Raw genomic sequence first — 14,714 nt, 5'->3', positions numbered from 1 at the left:
AGTACAAACAGAAATCTCTCAAAAGGTTTGCTCAAGAAGAGTGGGGAGACCCAAAGAGCTACACCCTGAAAATAAATGAAGACTGGGGGTGGAAGAAAAGGGAAAATTAAGCTTGACATAGCAATGAGAGTTCACCCTGTCAGCACAAAATACACATTATTTCCCACCCAGTAAAGGCTGTTTATTTCAAGAAAAAATTTGTGTAAATAGATGGCAGTAACAGATTTGGAATTCATTTATCTTTTGCTATGTTAGTACTCTCAGGAAGACTGTGTTGGCTCTCCTGTCTTCCCCTATTTTGCACTTATACAGCCTCAGCTGTGTGAATTGCCTAGAGCAATTTCAGTGGAACTGCATAAAAAATCACCACTGAGTTGCTATCCTGTGATCAGGAGTATAGTGAAAAGTGCTTAAAGTTCTTATCAGAAGCTTTAATATATATTGATAACATAAAGATGTTAATATTAATTTACAAACAATTCCAATTAAATGTAGTCCACTGTTATATTACCAACACAGAGCTATACTGCATGTTGGTTACAAGTCTTCCATCTTTAAGAAAGTAGGTGATATGTAAATCCTTTATTCCTTTTGTAAAGGAAAATGTGGAATGAAAGAATAAATATGTTTGATCAGCAGCAAAAGCATGGAACCATACTTCTGAGTTCATTCCTTCTGCACACCTTTGAGTGTGTGGCTTCACACAGGCACCATGAAAGGTACCAGGAACAGAAATTAACTATATCCAGTATTTACCTCAATATGCTTACAACTGGGAAGGGAAAGGCCAACATACAAATATTAAGTTAACTATACTGTTACAGGTGCCAAGATAAATGTCTATAGGGACTTATGGGGACTCTACAGGATAAAGAGGTCAAGTCCACACAGTTGGGTGAGTGATGGATGTGAGTCACAGAGGACATGATGCTTGGGACACGGATTAGGATTCACCAGGGTAAACAGGGCTTCTAACTCAAGCTCTGCTGCCTTCAACCCAGATGATTTTAGAACGCTCCAACCCTAGCGCTGAGCTTTCCCAAAATGCATCTGCCTTATCTACCTCACAAGGCTGTTGGGAAAAACAGAGATTAAATTATGAAAGCACTTTTAAAACTGTAGAGCATAATTCAAAGATCTACTCAGATACACAATTCCTTAACTGAGAGCCTTGGGGCTAGATGTTTCAGAATTCAGAATTTTTTTTAGAAATCAGAAAGATGCTACACTACATATTACATAATACTTCCTCCAGGGGCTGAGATGTAATCAAACCCCCAAAACAAACAAATTAATATTTCACCAGCCCAAGTTATGAATACTTATGCTAAGTGGATTAGATAGAGATTATGAACAGCCTCACATCAGTTCAGATTAATTCCAAAAGATTTTCCAGAAATTTTAGGATTTTGGAATTATAGGATAAAGCATTATTGATCACTTTAGTGATTACCATGTCTGAGAAAAGGACAAAAGACTGAAATAACTTTCAGGTTCCCCACATTTTCCTGAATATAACTGATCTCTAACAAAAATGACAGCCAAAAGTTTATGTGTAAGTAGGTTAGTTGTAGCTCTGAACTTGTTTCCCCCTCCTTGCCACTAAAATAATGTGTAAATGGTAGCAAAGGTCACAAGTTAAAACCACATAAGTCTTTAAATAATGTGTTCACACGGCAGTGACAAAACATTATTGTATGTGTCACAATACAGCCTAAGGTTTGGGTGCTATGAACAAGGAACTACAAAGTACAGAGAGGAAAAGACAGAATTTCTTCCTCCCTTTCTGAGTTCAGGATCACATCAAGTAAAACTCTAAAACAGATGAAGTTTGTGTGTCGCACTTACAGCACCACTACCCACATGCCACTGCCCTGGGGCCACCACAGCATAGACAAAATAGCGGAGCACTGCACAGGATGTCAGATTGCCTAGGTTGGAGGCAGCCATCCCACAGTCCCATCTCAGTCACTTCTTCACCTCTTAATCCAGTGTCTCCTCCTCTATAAAAGGATGGGGTGGGGCCAGGCATGGTGGCTCACGCCTGTAATCCTAGCACTTTGGGAGGCCGAGGCAGGCAGATCAGAGGCCAGAAGTCTGAGACCAGCATGGCCAACATGGTGAAACCCCATCTCTACTAAAAGTATAAAAATTAGCCAGGCGTGGCGGCGGGCGCCTGTGATCTCAGCTACTGGGGAGGCTGAGACAAAAGAATTGCTTAAACCCGGGAGGAGGAGGTTGCAGTGAGCTGAGATCACACCACTGTACCCCAGCCTGGGCGACAGACTGGAGACACTGTCTGAAAAAAGAAAAAAGAAAAAATGGGAAATGGGGTGGGACTAAAATTATACCTAAAGGTCTGGTGCTTCCAATTCTAACACATTATAATCCCAAGTTATCTATTAAATGTGCACAGTGTGATTTAGAATAGATGATCTCAGCCAGGTACGAAAAGGAAAGCAATCTTAATGAATTAACCTACATTATTACTACATGGTATCCCTTAAACCTGCTAAACATAATCTGTCTTTGATAAGCATCTTAATATCAACACAACTCTAATCAACAGAACTTTCAAAAGGTGCTCACAAAATCTGAAGGAGAAAAGTACAAGTTCTTTTGAGGTGAGAGGGACACTGAGTGGGCAGGTCACTGTGGCAGTCAAGACTCTGCCCCTTGCCTTCTGATGTTGTTGTTGCTGTTATTAATAGTTCCTTCCTTTTTTCTGCTTAAAAAACCCACAGAGGTCAGGTGCAGTGGCTCATGCCTGTAATCTCAACACTTTGGGAGGCCAAGGCAGGAGGATCGCTTGAATCCAGGAGTTTGAGCAATATAGTGAGATTCTGACTCTACAAAAACAAAACAAAAAACCCCCACAGAATCTCTATAAATGGCTCATTTTTCCCCAAAATGGTTCCCTTAATTCTTAAATGCACATTATTTATTCTTTTCTGATATCTATAAACTAGAAACTACTTGTACTTAAAAATAGCCAAACTGACAAAAAAAAAGAGCTTTACTGTTCATCTCCATGCATATATTAATTCAATAATCACTGAGCTAATTTTTTTTTTTTTTTTTGAGACAGAGTCTCACTCTGTCGCCCAGGCAGGAGTGCAGTGGTGCAATCTCGGCTCACTGCAACCTCCACCTCCTGGGTTCATGTGATTCTCCTGCCTCAGCCTCCCAAGTAGCTGGGATTACAGGCGCCCACCACCACACCTGGCTAATTTTTTTGTATTTTTAGTAGAGAAGGGGTTTCAGCATGTTGGCCAGGCTAGTTTCGAACTCCTGACTTCAACTGATCCGCCTGCTTTGGCCTCCCAAAGTGCTAGGATTCCAGGCATGAGCCACCGCGGCTGGCCGAGCTAATTCTTTTACACCCTTGTCAGCATAATCAAAGCCGTCAACACATTATTATATTCCTGGATTAATGAAATACATATTGGTCTGCAATTATAAAAGGTAACTTGCATCAAGATGATTTCATATCTTTCCCCTCCCTCATTTTGGGAAATCATATACTAATAATAGACAACTGAATAAATTTCAAAGTAAATACCCAAGACATTGCCTTATATGTTATTCACTTCTAGATCTAATTAAACCGTATGCAGATAAGGTAATACTTCCATTTTCCAAGGAGTTTCCAGAGGTCAAAAGCATGATTCTCTGTGTAAGGTCTCTCGTTTGCAAGATGAAAGAACCAAAATAAATAGACAATTGTCATCTATTTTGGGTTGTAAAATACTATCTCTAAAAGAGATAGGTTAAAATAAATAAATAAATAAATATATATACATATATATACTCGTGACCCAGCAAGTTCACTTCTAGGAATGAATCCTACAGATTAATTTGCACAGGCACAAAATGATTATGTACAAAAAGGTAATGACTGCAGCACTGTTTGGAAACAAATTGTCAGCAGGATGATTAAATAAATTATGGTACATCCATACAAGGGAGTGCTATACTGACACAGCAAAGAATAAGGAAGCTCCTTAGGTAAGTATGTAATAAACTCCAAGACATATTTTTGACTGGAACGAAAATAAGTATAAAATATTGTGTATAGAATGCTACCATAAGTCTAGAAAAAGGAAAAATTGGAGGTAAAGAACTCTGGGTTTTATTATACACGTATAGACTATCTCTAGAAGAAATACAATGAACTGGTAATACTAGTTGACTCTGGAGTAGAAAGCTGGATTACTGGGCCGGGCGCGGTGGCTCACACCTCTAATCCCAGCACTTTGGGAGGCCAAGGCTGGCGGATCACGAGGTCAGGAGATCAAGAGCATCCTGGCTAACACGTGAAACCCCGTCAAATTAGCTGGGCGTGGTGGCGGGCGCCTGTAGTCCCAGCTACTCGGGAGGCTGAGACAGGAGAATGGCGTGAACCCGAGAGGCGGAGCTTGCAGTGAGCGGAGCTGGCGCCACTGCATTCCAGCCTGGGCGAGACAGCAAGACTCCGTCTCAAAAAAAAAAAAAAAAAGAAAGCTGGATTACTGATGAAAAAGAAAGCAGAAGACTTTTCATTCTACACTCTTTACAGAGCAAAGGGAAAGGCTTTCTCTGCACCATGTAATGACAGCATAGTGAGAAGGAGTGTAGACTGGACCCAGACATCCTGGGCTCAGGTCCTACCTCTGCCTCTTCCTAGCTATGTAACTTTGGTGAGTTACCTAATCTCTTTGTTCCTCAACAGCCTCATCTGCAAAATGGAGATAATATAATAGTACCAACCTTACAAGTGCTGTTTTGGTGACTAAATGTAAAGCATTTAACACGGAGTCAGGCACGCTGACTGTGCTCTAAACATGCACCACAATTTTGTGCCTTTTGAATATTAAGCCGTGTGACTGTATTGTCTCTTGAAAAAGTAAAAACAAACAACAAAGATGAGGACTACAACAGGAACACCCTATTTTTTTAAATCCAAAGAATCTATCATTGCTTTAAGACAAGCCCTTAACTACTGTTTCCTTTAAGAGGCTTCTTGGTAGCTAAAGCATGAGGCAGTGGGTGAACTCCTACAGGGAAACCACCTTAATGAATTCCAGGCATTCAGATTCAGTTTTCAAATATGTAGTTTGGCCTAGACAATGGCATTTATTGAGCTTTCTTCTCAACACTTGTACACTACATTTTCCTGCCCTTCATCCCCTCCCTCCCCCAAGGACAGGAGAAAGTTTCTCTCTAAAAAAGCAACCCCTTTTCTCATTGATTAAACCCATGTATGTCTTTCAGTTTATGATTGCTGTTCTAGTGGTGTATCAGATGGATTCCCATCATATTAAATAACTGCCTTTTTTACTGCATAATTCATGCAGAGCCTAGAGACACCAATTCCAGAAGGTCTGGTGTTTGCATGTAGGCAGGGGAAGGCTGGTGATAAGAACTGCACAGCACATGCACAAATAATTGCCTAATATTTTAGAGTTTACCAAACACTTTTACAGAATTCACCTGAGCTGACCTTCTCAAATGTCCTGTGAGAGTCTGTATTATATAATGTTTTACATGGAAGTTAGGAGACTTTAACAAGGTTATGTCCAGTAAGTGGCTAAGTCAGGACTAAAATCAAAGTCTCCTGGCTCTAAATTCTGTGCTCATCCAACTCGACTGCACTATCACCTTCATACCAGTAGCAAACAAGTTAGGATAACATTCTCTTCCTTCCAGGACCTTCCTCTGCATGTCCTTCTGAGGTGTAAAAACCTGCACTCCAGCTTGGGCAGAGTGAGGCTCCATCTCTTAAAAGAAGAAGGAGGAGAAGGAGGAGGAAGAAAAGGAGGAGGAGAAGGAGGAAGTGTGGCATTGACAAAAGAATAGGGAAACTGATCAATGGAACAGAATAGAGACTTCAGAAAAAAATCCACATAAATATAAATCAATATTTGACAAAAGAGCAACAGTAATACAATGGAGCAAAAACAGTCTTTTCAACAAATGGTGCTGGAATAACTGGACATCCAGGTGCAAAAAAAAGAATCTCGACACAGACCTTACATCCTTCACAAAAATAAACCCAAAATGGCTTACAAGCCTAAGTGTAAAAAGCAAAACTACAAAACTCACAGAAGACAACACAGGAGAAAATATAGACAGCCTTGAGCATGGCAAAGCATTCTCAGATACAACACCAAAGGCGTGGTCTACGAAAGAAATCATTGAGAAGCTGGGCTTCATTAAAATTAAAAACTTCTGCTCTAAGAAAGACACTGTCAAGGGAATGAGAAGACAAGCCACAGACTGAGACAAAATATTCCCAAAAATATATCTGATAAAGAACTGTTTTATCCAAAATAAAGAACACTTAAAACTCAGTAAGAAATCAAACCAACTGATGAAAAAATGGGCAAAGGACCTGAATAGACACCTCACCAACGATAATACAAATGGCAAATAAGCATATGAAAAGTTGATCCACATTGTATGTCATTAGAGAAACAGAAATTTAAACAACAAGAGATACTACTACATGCCTATTAGAATGGCCAAAGTCTGGAACGCTGAGAATGCCAAATGCTGGTGGGGATGTGGAGCAACAGAAACTCTCACCCATTGCTGGTGGTGCAGTTGTCTTGGAAGAGTTTGGCAGTTTCTTACAAAACTAAACATACTCTTATCTTACAATCCAGCAAAGGGACTTGTTGTTATTTATCCAAATGAGCTGAAAAGCCTGCAGCTGTGTATAGGAGCTTTATTCATAATTGCCAAAACATAGAAGCGACCAAGACATCCTTCAGTATGCAAAGAGATAATCAATGGAATATTATTCAGTGCTAAAAAGGAAATGAACTACCATGCTATGAAGAGACATGAAGGGACCTTGAATGTGTATTTCTAAGTGAAAGAAGCCAATCTGAAGAGGGTACATACTGTATGATTCTAATCAAATGACATTCTGGAAAAGGCAAAACTATGGAGACAGTAAAAAGACAAGTGGTTGCCTGGGGTTAGAGAGGGAGGGAAGGATGAATAGGCAAGGCACAGAGGATTTCTAGGGCAGTGAAACTATCTAGTATGAATAGTGGATACATGTCATTATACTTTTGTCAAAACCTATAGAATACACAACACCAAGAATGAACCCTAATGCAAACTATGGACTTTGGGTGATAAAGATGTGTCGATACAGATTCCTCAATGGTGACAAATATATCACTGTGGTGTGGGATGTTGATACTGTGGGGGCAAGGTGTACATGGGAATTCTGTACTTTCTGCTTAATGTTGCTGTGAACCTAAAACTGCTCTAAAATTTTTTTGAAGGAAAAAATTCTTTTAATTTCAGTTGTCAAAGGAACTTTTAAGATATAGAAACTTTCAGGAATAAGCACTGGTTTAAAAATTTGTGACAGGATTATTTTCTGAAGATCACTTTTGTCTGTTACAGTCAGCTACAGAATACCCTGTAAAGATGAGAACCAAGGACACATAACTTGAGCTTCAGATGTAGCTATCAAGTCTGTCCCTGTTCAGCAGAATTACAGGCCGTCTCCTTCTTGTTCTATCTACCCGGCTGGAAAAAGGAGGGTCAGTCCTTACACACTGCTCTACAGAATGTACCCAACTGTCACATGTGGTCTTGCTCCTACTGACAGAGGGGAATGTTCCCCTAAGATAGTTCACAGTAAGGTATTAGTTACTGCCTAGAGAGAACAATGCTTAAATACAAAGAAATGAGAATTTAATAATAGGAGTTTTTGCCATCAAGCAAGGTCCAGTGGGAAAGATATTAGGGGCAGTGACCTCTGCCTCCCTCTCATATCACAGTGTGCAGCTGCTAAACCATCCACCAGTACACCTCCACCCCATTCACATTCCCACGAAGGATCGTTTACTTTCTGAATCCAAATCATCTTTGCCCTGAGGCAATATTCTTTTTAGGATGCACACCAGGCATGTTCCTGCCTTAAGATCTCTGTACTTCCTGTTCTCTCTGTTGAAAATGTACTTCCTCAAACACCCGCGTGGCTTGTTCGCTCACATGGAAAAAGATTACCACTGAGCTAGTTCTAACTCCCCTGATTACCCAAGGCCCAGCCTTTATATTTCTCTAACTTCGGGACTCATGGATCACTGACAGATTATCAGAATGTTAGCTGGAAGGGACTTCAGACACTACCTGTCCACTGGTTGCAAGTTGTTTGGCTCATTGTTAGAATTACCCCAGAAGTTTTGTGTGTGTTTGTGTGTTTGTGTGTGTGTGTGTGTGTGTATGTAATCAACAAAGCTTCACGAGCTCTACCTCTAGGAATCTGGTTCAGTGGATCTGAAGTTGAGGCTCAGGAAACACCATTCCAATCTACCATCATTATTATTATTATTAATTATTATTATTTAGAAAACAAAAACAGAGAGATGAGATGATGTTCCCAAAGACAGTGATTTTAAGGCAGAGAAGACCCTCAGATCATAAAATCAGGGTAGAGAAGATCCCCAAGTCAAAGGCCCTTCCATTTTATCTGGTATTAAGTCTAGGTTCTCATATGCTAGAGCTGAAAATCAGTAAGTGGGAAAATAGCTTAACTAAGTTCCTTTTTCTGCCTTTGGACAGGGTGAGGCATGAAAGTGAAAGGATATGGCATAGTGAGAAAAAAGGATTTTCATTCACATCTGTTCTGTAAAAACCTAAAGCACTTTTTTTAAAAAAACCTTTCTTAAACCCTTAAAGACATAAGGCCGATGGATGGATGTACACCTGATACCTAAATATCCCCTTGGGAACTCATAAAAGAAGAATATTCCCAGGAACCTTGGGTGTTTTTATAACCCACAGGCTGGATTCTCTTTGGTGACTTTTGACAGTTATAATCTTAGATGGGTCACAAGTTATTGCTCTCTCCAATTCCCACCAGGGCTTGCTACATCACTGTTCAGCAATTATTTGGCTTTTGTTACTATAACAATAAAAGGATAAGGCTAAGCCAGAGCCTGACTCACCACAGGAGTCATAACAGGAGAACCAGGGATGTGGGGACCAGTTCAGCCAGCATTCCGCTTCAGCACAGAGCTGAGCAGAACTTGAGGAAAAAAGGCTTCAGAAGCTGCCCAGTCGGTGACTGGCCTGCAGACTCCAGAGCTGGATTAACCTCATCTTCTGCCTGGAACACTGTCATTCTGGACACAGGTAGCTATGGTGATTAATAACAAGTGCTTTACCCTGTTATGTCATCAATGCTTATCCAAATATGACCGAGACAAAAGCTGATGTCAGTTGTTAGCGTCTATGAAAATCTCCTATATTAAGATTGCTGATTTATTCCTAGTAAGTGATGTATCCTCAGAGGGAAAAGACAAATGTTCTTGAACCCTAAATCAGACACAACACTGCATTCCTTGATTCATTCACTCTTATCAGTCTGGAATTATATCTCAAAATCTCTACCCTCAGCCAGCAGAAATAAACTCTTCTAACTAGTCAAAGAAAAATTCTCATGGTACGTAAAAATCAGTAAAAACGGAAGGAATGCAGGAAGCGCAGAAGAACGTGTGACCACAATACCCAACCCATCAGAGTCACACCCAACCATTTATGACCTCTCTGTGAAGCTTGTCACAAAGCACAAGACCATCAGCTGACTAGGGTTTGTTTTTTCTCTCTACCCACTTCATTCAACCTGTCCAACTGCTACATTTTCTATTAAGTAGCATCAGGGTAGAGTGGTTTTCACACTGTTTCCAGGAGCAGCAGTGAGAAACATTCTTTCCATTCCTACAAACCTGCATTACGCTTACTTTTAATGACCTTTTATTATACTCTTCAGAATTCTTTGGTCTGTTGCCTTAGCATATCTCTCTCTAAATCTGTGACTATTTTTATATTTCCTAGTCAGTAATCCCAACTGCTATAAATAAAGACTGGTCATAAAATCATGGTCAGCTTATCTATGTGAAGCAGCTCACCAGGGGACAATGCACTCAAGTTTCTGTACTTACTTTCTTGTTAAGTAACTACCACAGACAATCTAAGGACTTCCCTTTTTTAATAGAATTATCTCATCTAAAAATGTACATAAAATGGATATACTCATTTAGAATCATCCTGGTGATTCTAAAGCAGTACAGAGAATTTCTTCTGAATTCAAATTTCAAGATATGAAACTGTAAAGCACAATTGACTCTGAAGTGCTCTGTTTCAGTTCCTTTTCAGTGTGTAAGGGGTATACTTTAAAGACATGGCAAGTTTTCTCTTGCCACCAGAGCAACAATGATTCACAGATATGTGTGGCAAGTCCCAGATTTCTCATATAAACAGCCCTATGGATTTTGTTTGCTAATTTGCCGGGAAAGTTTGAAAAACTCAAAAGTTGTTGGCAGCTTTGCTATAGTCAATATTTTAAGAAAGAGGATTGAAAGCAATTATTTGAGGATGATACCATATACCTGGCATAATATTTAAGAGTCACTAGATTTTTTTTTTTTGAGATGGAGTCTTGCTGTGTTGCCCAGGCTGGGGTGCAGTGGCATGATCTCGGCTCACTGCTACCTCTGCATCCCAGGTTCAAGTGATTATCCTGCTTCAGCATCCCAAGTAGCTGGGATTACAGGTACCTGCTACCACATCTGGCTAATTTTTGTATTTTTAGTAGAGAAGGGGTTTCACCATGTTGGCCAGGCTGATCTCGAACTCCTGACCTCAAGTGATCTGCCCACCTCAGCCTCCCAAAGTGCTGGGATTACAGGCATGAACGCCACCGTGCCCAGCAAAGAGTCACTAGATTTGAAGGGAGTTTTAGCAAGGAATTTTTACTGACAAGCCATTTAAGATGCCTCTCATCAAACTTGGTAGTTTTTTGTTGACTCTAGAATTTTGTGAAATGAATTGAACCCCAACATCTGCCTTTATAGAGGTTAGGGGGAATGGAAATGGAGATGCAGAGGACAACTCCTATCCTGAAATGTGTCATGCTACATGAACCGCAATGAGACGACCAACATGTTTCTTTCTGCACTGTTTCCGTCTGTTTTACACTGTGGCCATCATCACATAATACAACGTGATTCTACTGTAATTGTGGAATCTTTCTCTTCATCTTTTCAGTTACTGGAAAATCATGAGAAAGAAAAAAAAAACAAAACCCCTGCTTGTCAGTGTGCTCAACTAAGAAGATCACTTGGAACGAATGATTTAAGATATCAAAGAGCAAAAAGAGATTGGAAGTCCTACCTACCTGACTGCCATATGACTTGGACAAACAGATAACTGTGAGCACTCTGGAGCCAGGTCCTTCAGTGCAAGCGCCTGTCAATAATTCACTTCTACCCTCAAGTTGGCCCAAGTCCTAAAGAAGTTCTGGAAACCAAGCACAATACTGCAAGTAAGCAATGTTTCCAAGATCGTAGTAAGGAGAAGAGAAAGCAGATGAGGTCTACTACAGCACATTGTCTGACTAGAGATGAATTCCAATTAATTGACAAATATGTCACCATTGTACAGAGTTCTAAAAAAAAAATTCTCAGCACTAGAGAAGTAAATCTAAAGGAAGTTAAAATAAGGAAAGAGGATAACAGGTATGAAAATGTTAAAATTTAAAGCATCACTTCGAAGGTGAGAAGCAGCAGCTCATATCAAAAATTTTAGAGGTTTTTAAAAAATTGGCCCTGCATATTATTTTCTTACGTGGACATTCACTCCCCATCTTTCATCCTAAATAACTATCTGGGGATCTAGAATTCTATAGAATAACAAAAATAGGGAATACAGAAGGCCCTACTACTACATCTAAGAATCTCAGAAGAAGAAAGAATTTTTAAAATAATCCGAGCCAATTACATAGTTTAACAGTTGAGAGTGAGATTAAGAAAAGCCTGGAGACTGGCCCAGGGTTAGAGGCTCCTGGGCAGCAGAGCTAGGGATCAAGATTAAGATAAACTTGAGCGTCACTCCGTTACTCTCTCCTATCACTCAGCTGCCCTTTCTTGATAAGAAACAGATAAAAACAGATAGTATAAAAGTGAAATTCTTATCTGAACACTCAAATGTATTTTTCTAATGTACCATATCATTATCTCCTCCTCTACAAACAGATCTCTTTAACTGAATGAAAAGCATGTGACCTAACACTTGTAAAATAACTTCCTCACTTCTCTCTCAATCTCCGGTCTACTGTGCTCTTACGCTGTAATGGACTACATCCCATTTTATTAAGTTTCTTTTTTCTTTTTTAGAGATAGAAGTGTCACTCTGTTGCCCTGTTTTATTGTTTCTATTAAAAAATGACAAAGATTTTTACGTGACAAAAACTATATCCTGATTATTTTTAACCAAACTAAGAAGCATACTTATGGGATAAAGTTGATGAGACATGTTAATTTTGAGAAAATTTCTGTAAGAAAAAAATGTTTTAAGTGAATTTATTTTATTATTATTATTTTTAAAGCGACAGGGTCTTGCTCGGTTGCCCAGGCTGGAGTACAGAGGTGAAATCACAATTCATTGCAGCCTACAACTCCTGGGCTCAAGCAATCCTCCCACCTCAGCCTCCCAAGTAACTGGCACCACAGTTGCATGCCCCCATGCCCTGCTAATTATTTTTAAAATTTTTTTGTAGAGATGGGGTCTTGCTACATTGCCCTGGCTAGTCTTGAACTCCTAGGCTCAAGTGATCCTCCCACCTCAGCTTCCCAAAGTGTTTGGATTACAGGTTTAAGCCACCATGCCCAAGTTAAATGCACTTATAAACTTGCGTTTACACTAATCATTAACTTTTAGCTCTCCTTACTATCTATCTATGGAAGAATCTGGAATGAAATGTAATTCTCAAAACAGTTTTTTGTTTTTATTGATATGCAATAAAATTCTTTACAAATAGCATTTCAATTAAGTACCACTAATAATAAAATTAATAAATTCTTCCAAATTTATTAATGGAAGAACGTGGATGAAATAAACCAAAAAGAATATTATAAGTATGCTATTCTTTTTAGACAAGCTCCATTATTAAAATTTGCTGTTCATAACATCCTTCTCATGGAAAGGGTCTTCCAGAGGAAGACTGGGTCACCCCGACCACCCTGCTTCCAACTGGAAAAGCACAACCACCTGGCTGCCATGCAGACTATGAAGTGAAAACGCCCAGGCCTGAGCCCCATCTACTAACTGTGCTGCTACTTCAGGACTGCACCTTTTTTTCCTGATAATTACTGTGAACAGTTTCATCCAAGCTTCAAGGGACAAAGATGTACACACTTCTTATAAGCTGGCTCCAGTAGAGGTAATGAAAAGAAGAAAACAGATGGGTAGTGGAGTCACAATAGTCACTAAAAAATACCCATGCTTACATCTCTTCTGTAAGAGAAGGGACTTGACTCTACACACCCACCAATAACCCCATTTCTCCTACTTAGAAGCACTTATGAGAAACAACTTTCAGATCAATACAATTCCATCTCCTTAGTACACAGTAAATTAAATAAAAAATTATCTGAGATTTTGAAACAACTAAAGTTTCAAACCTGTTGTCGAGTTCCGTGTGGTCAGTGCTCCTGTCTACTCCGGTGTGTTTTTTAATCTTTGTGCATAAAAGCGCCCTGTAAATCCTCCCAGCACCAGGAACAGCATCACTCACACATCTGGCAGAGTCTTGCCAGCTCTCTGGCTGGTTTGTGGTGTTCGCTGTGCCGCCGCACATCTCCTGAACGGTTTAATGTTCTTCCGGTTTATCCTGACCATAAACATGGACTTGGAGACAAATCCTGAAGTTCCTTTGTTATGTGAGGAATATTCTGTAATGACCAGCAGTTCTAAACAATCATTTCACTCCCTATACAGTATGTGAGAAAAGCTACTTGACAGCAGTGTACTAATTTCCCCTTTCAAAGGTTTAAAAAAAAAAAAAAAGGTGGAACATTCATTTGTTACGTAAATTAAGCCTGCCGATAATTTAGGAAGTCAGATCCATCTATCACATTACAAAACACGCTGTCTGCAATCCCATTACAAACATAGACAAGTCCTACTTTTGTTCCTAAGCTTATACTCCAGTTAGCAAAGAAAAGACATTTAACAGGTTGAGCAGCTTGGACTGACTCACTCCATCTGTGCACCCTAGCTGGAGATTATGTAGTAGTCAATTAATTGGTCACAAGACCTGTTCATATGGCTCTGGGCAATGCAGTGACTTGCCTTCAGCTGCAAGGTTGTTCTGACATTGGCCACACCACCCTCTTAATGGCTCTCATGTGAGCCAGTGTCAGCTGACAGGTCTTACTCTGCAATCTTGCAAAATTCTACCCACAGCAAGTGAGGGATGGTTACCCACAACAGCCAAATGTAGGACTTAATGTATAGATGACAAGGGGAGGTGGGACACAGATTAGGGATATATCCTTGCTTTAATACAAGAAAAAAATGATAAGGAGCAGCCATAAACCCTCAGAACTCTTGCACTGAATTCCTAGGCATATTCAAATGAGAAAGCCCAACCTGAGGACAAAAGCAGCTCAATTTTGACTTCTGACACTAATATTCATCATCTGAAAAAGGAGAACAATGCTACAGAATCAATATGATTCTGTGGGTTCACGAAGAAAATATTTATCTTTTATTAGAAATAAAAATCAAGATCCCTGGAATACAGGTCAAATCTTTACATACAAAACTACAAGGGATTGCCCCAATTCTTTTCCTTTTCTTAGTCCTGGAATTTGGTGAAGAAAACATTAATGGATTCCTAAAACCTGATGAACTCCTGTCTGGTC

At 39.7% G+C, this 14,714-nt stretch overlaps 1 protein-coding gene and 1 long non-coding RNA gene across 10 annotated transcripts in view; one reads left to right on the top strand and one right to left on the bottom strand.

Moving 5' to 3' along the window:
• FNIP2 (folliculin interacting protein 2) overlaps positions 1–14,714 on the bottom strand; it is a 138,679-nt gene that overhangs the window by 87,646 nt on the left and 36,319 nt on the right. Inside the window, exon 1 of one of the 8 annotated variants that reach the window (XM_055384768.2) lies at positions 13,470–14,263. The exons of 2 other annotated variants lie outside the window; for them this stretch is intronic. In XM_055384768.2, coding sequence (XP_055240743.2) covers positions 13,470–13,645 — 176 coding nt within the window. In that variant the 5' untranslated portion in view covers positions 13,646–14,263. Of the gene's footprint in view, positions 1–8,954; positions 9,076–11,185; positions 11,250–13,469; positions 14,264–14,714 lie in introns of those variants that run through there. 5 more of the 8 variants (XM_019025684.4, XM_031010218.3, XM_055384766.2 and 2 more) reach the window with 5 other exon arrangements.
• On the top strand, positions 8,999–13,468 carry LOC129533078 (uncharacterized). Of its 2 annotated transcripts, none has more exons than XR_008679106.2 (3): positions 8,999–9,141; positions 11,056–11,332; positions 12,993–13,468. It is a non-coding gene; the product is annotated as an uncharacterized lncRNA (long non-coding RNA). The 2 variants fall into 2 exon arrangements; XR_008679107.2 differs by having other exon boundaries at positions 12,942–13,468.

The sequence above is a fragment of the Gorilla gorilla genome, chromosome 3 (assembly GCF_029281585.2).
Source record: "Gorilla gorilla gorilla isolate KB3781 chromosome 3, NHGRI_mGorGor1-v2.1_pri, whole genome shotgun sequence".
In the NCBI taxonomy this organism is placed as follows: domain Eukaryota; kingdom Metazoa; phylum Chordata; class Mammalia; order Primates; family Hominidae; genus Gorilla; species Gorilla gorilla.
This window is presented reverse-complemented; position numbering and strand designations above follow the sequence as displayed.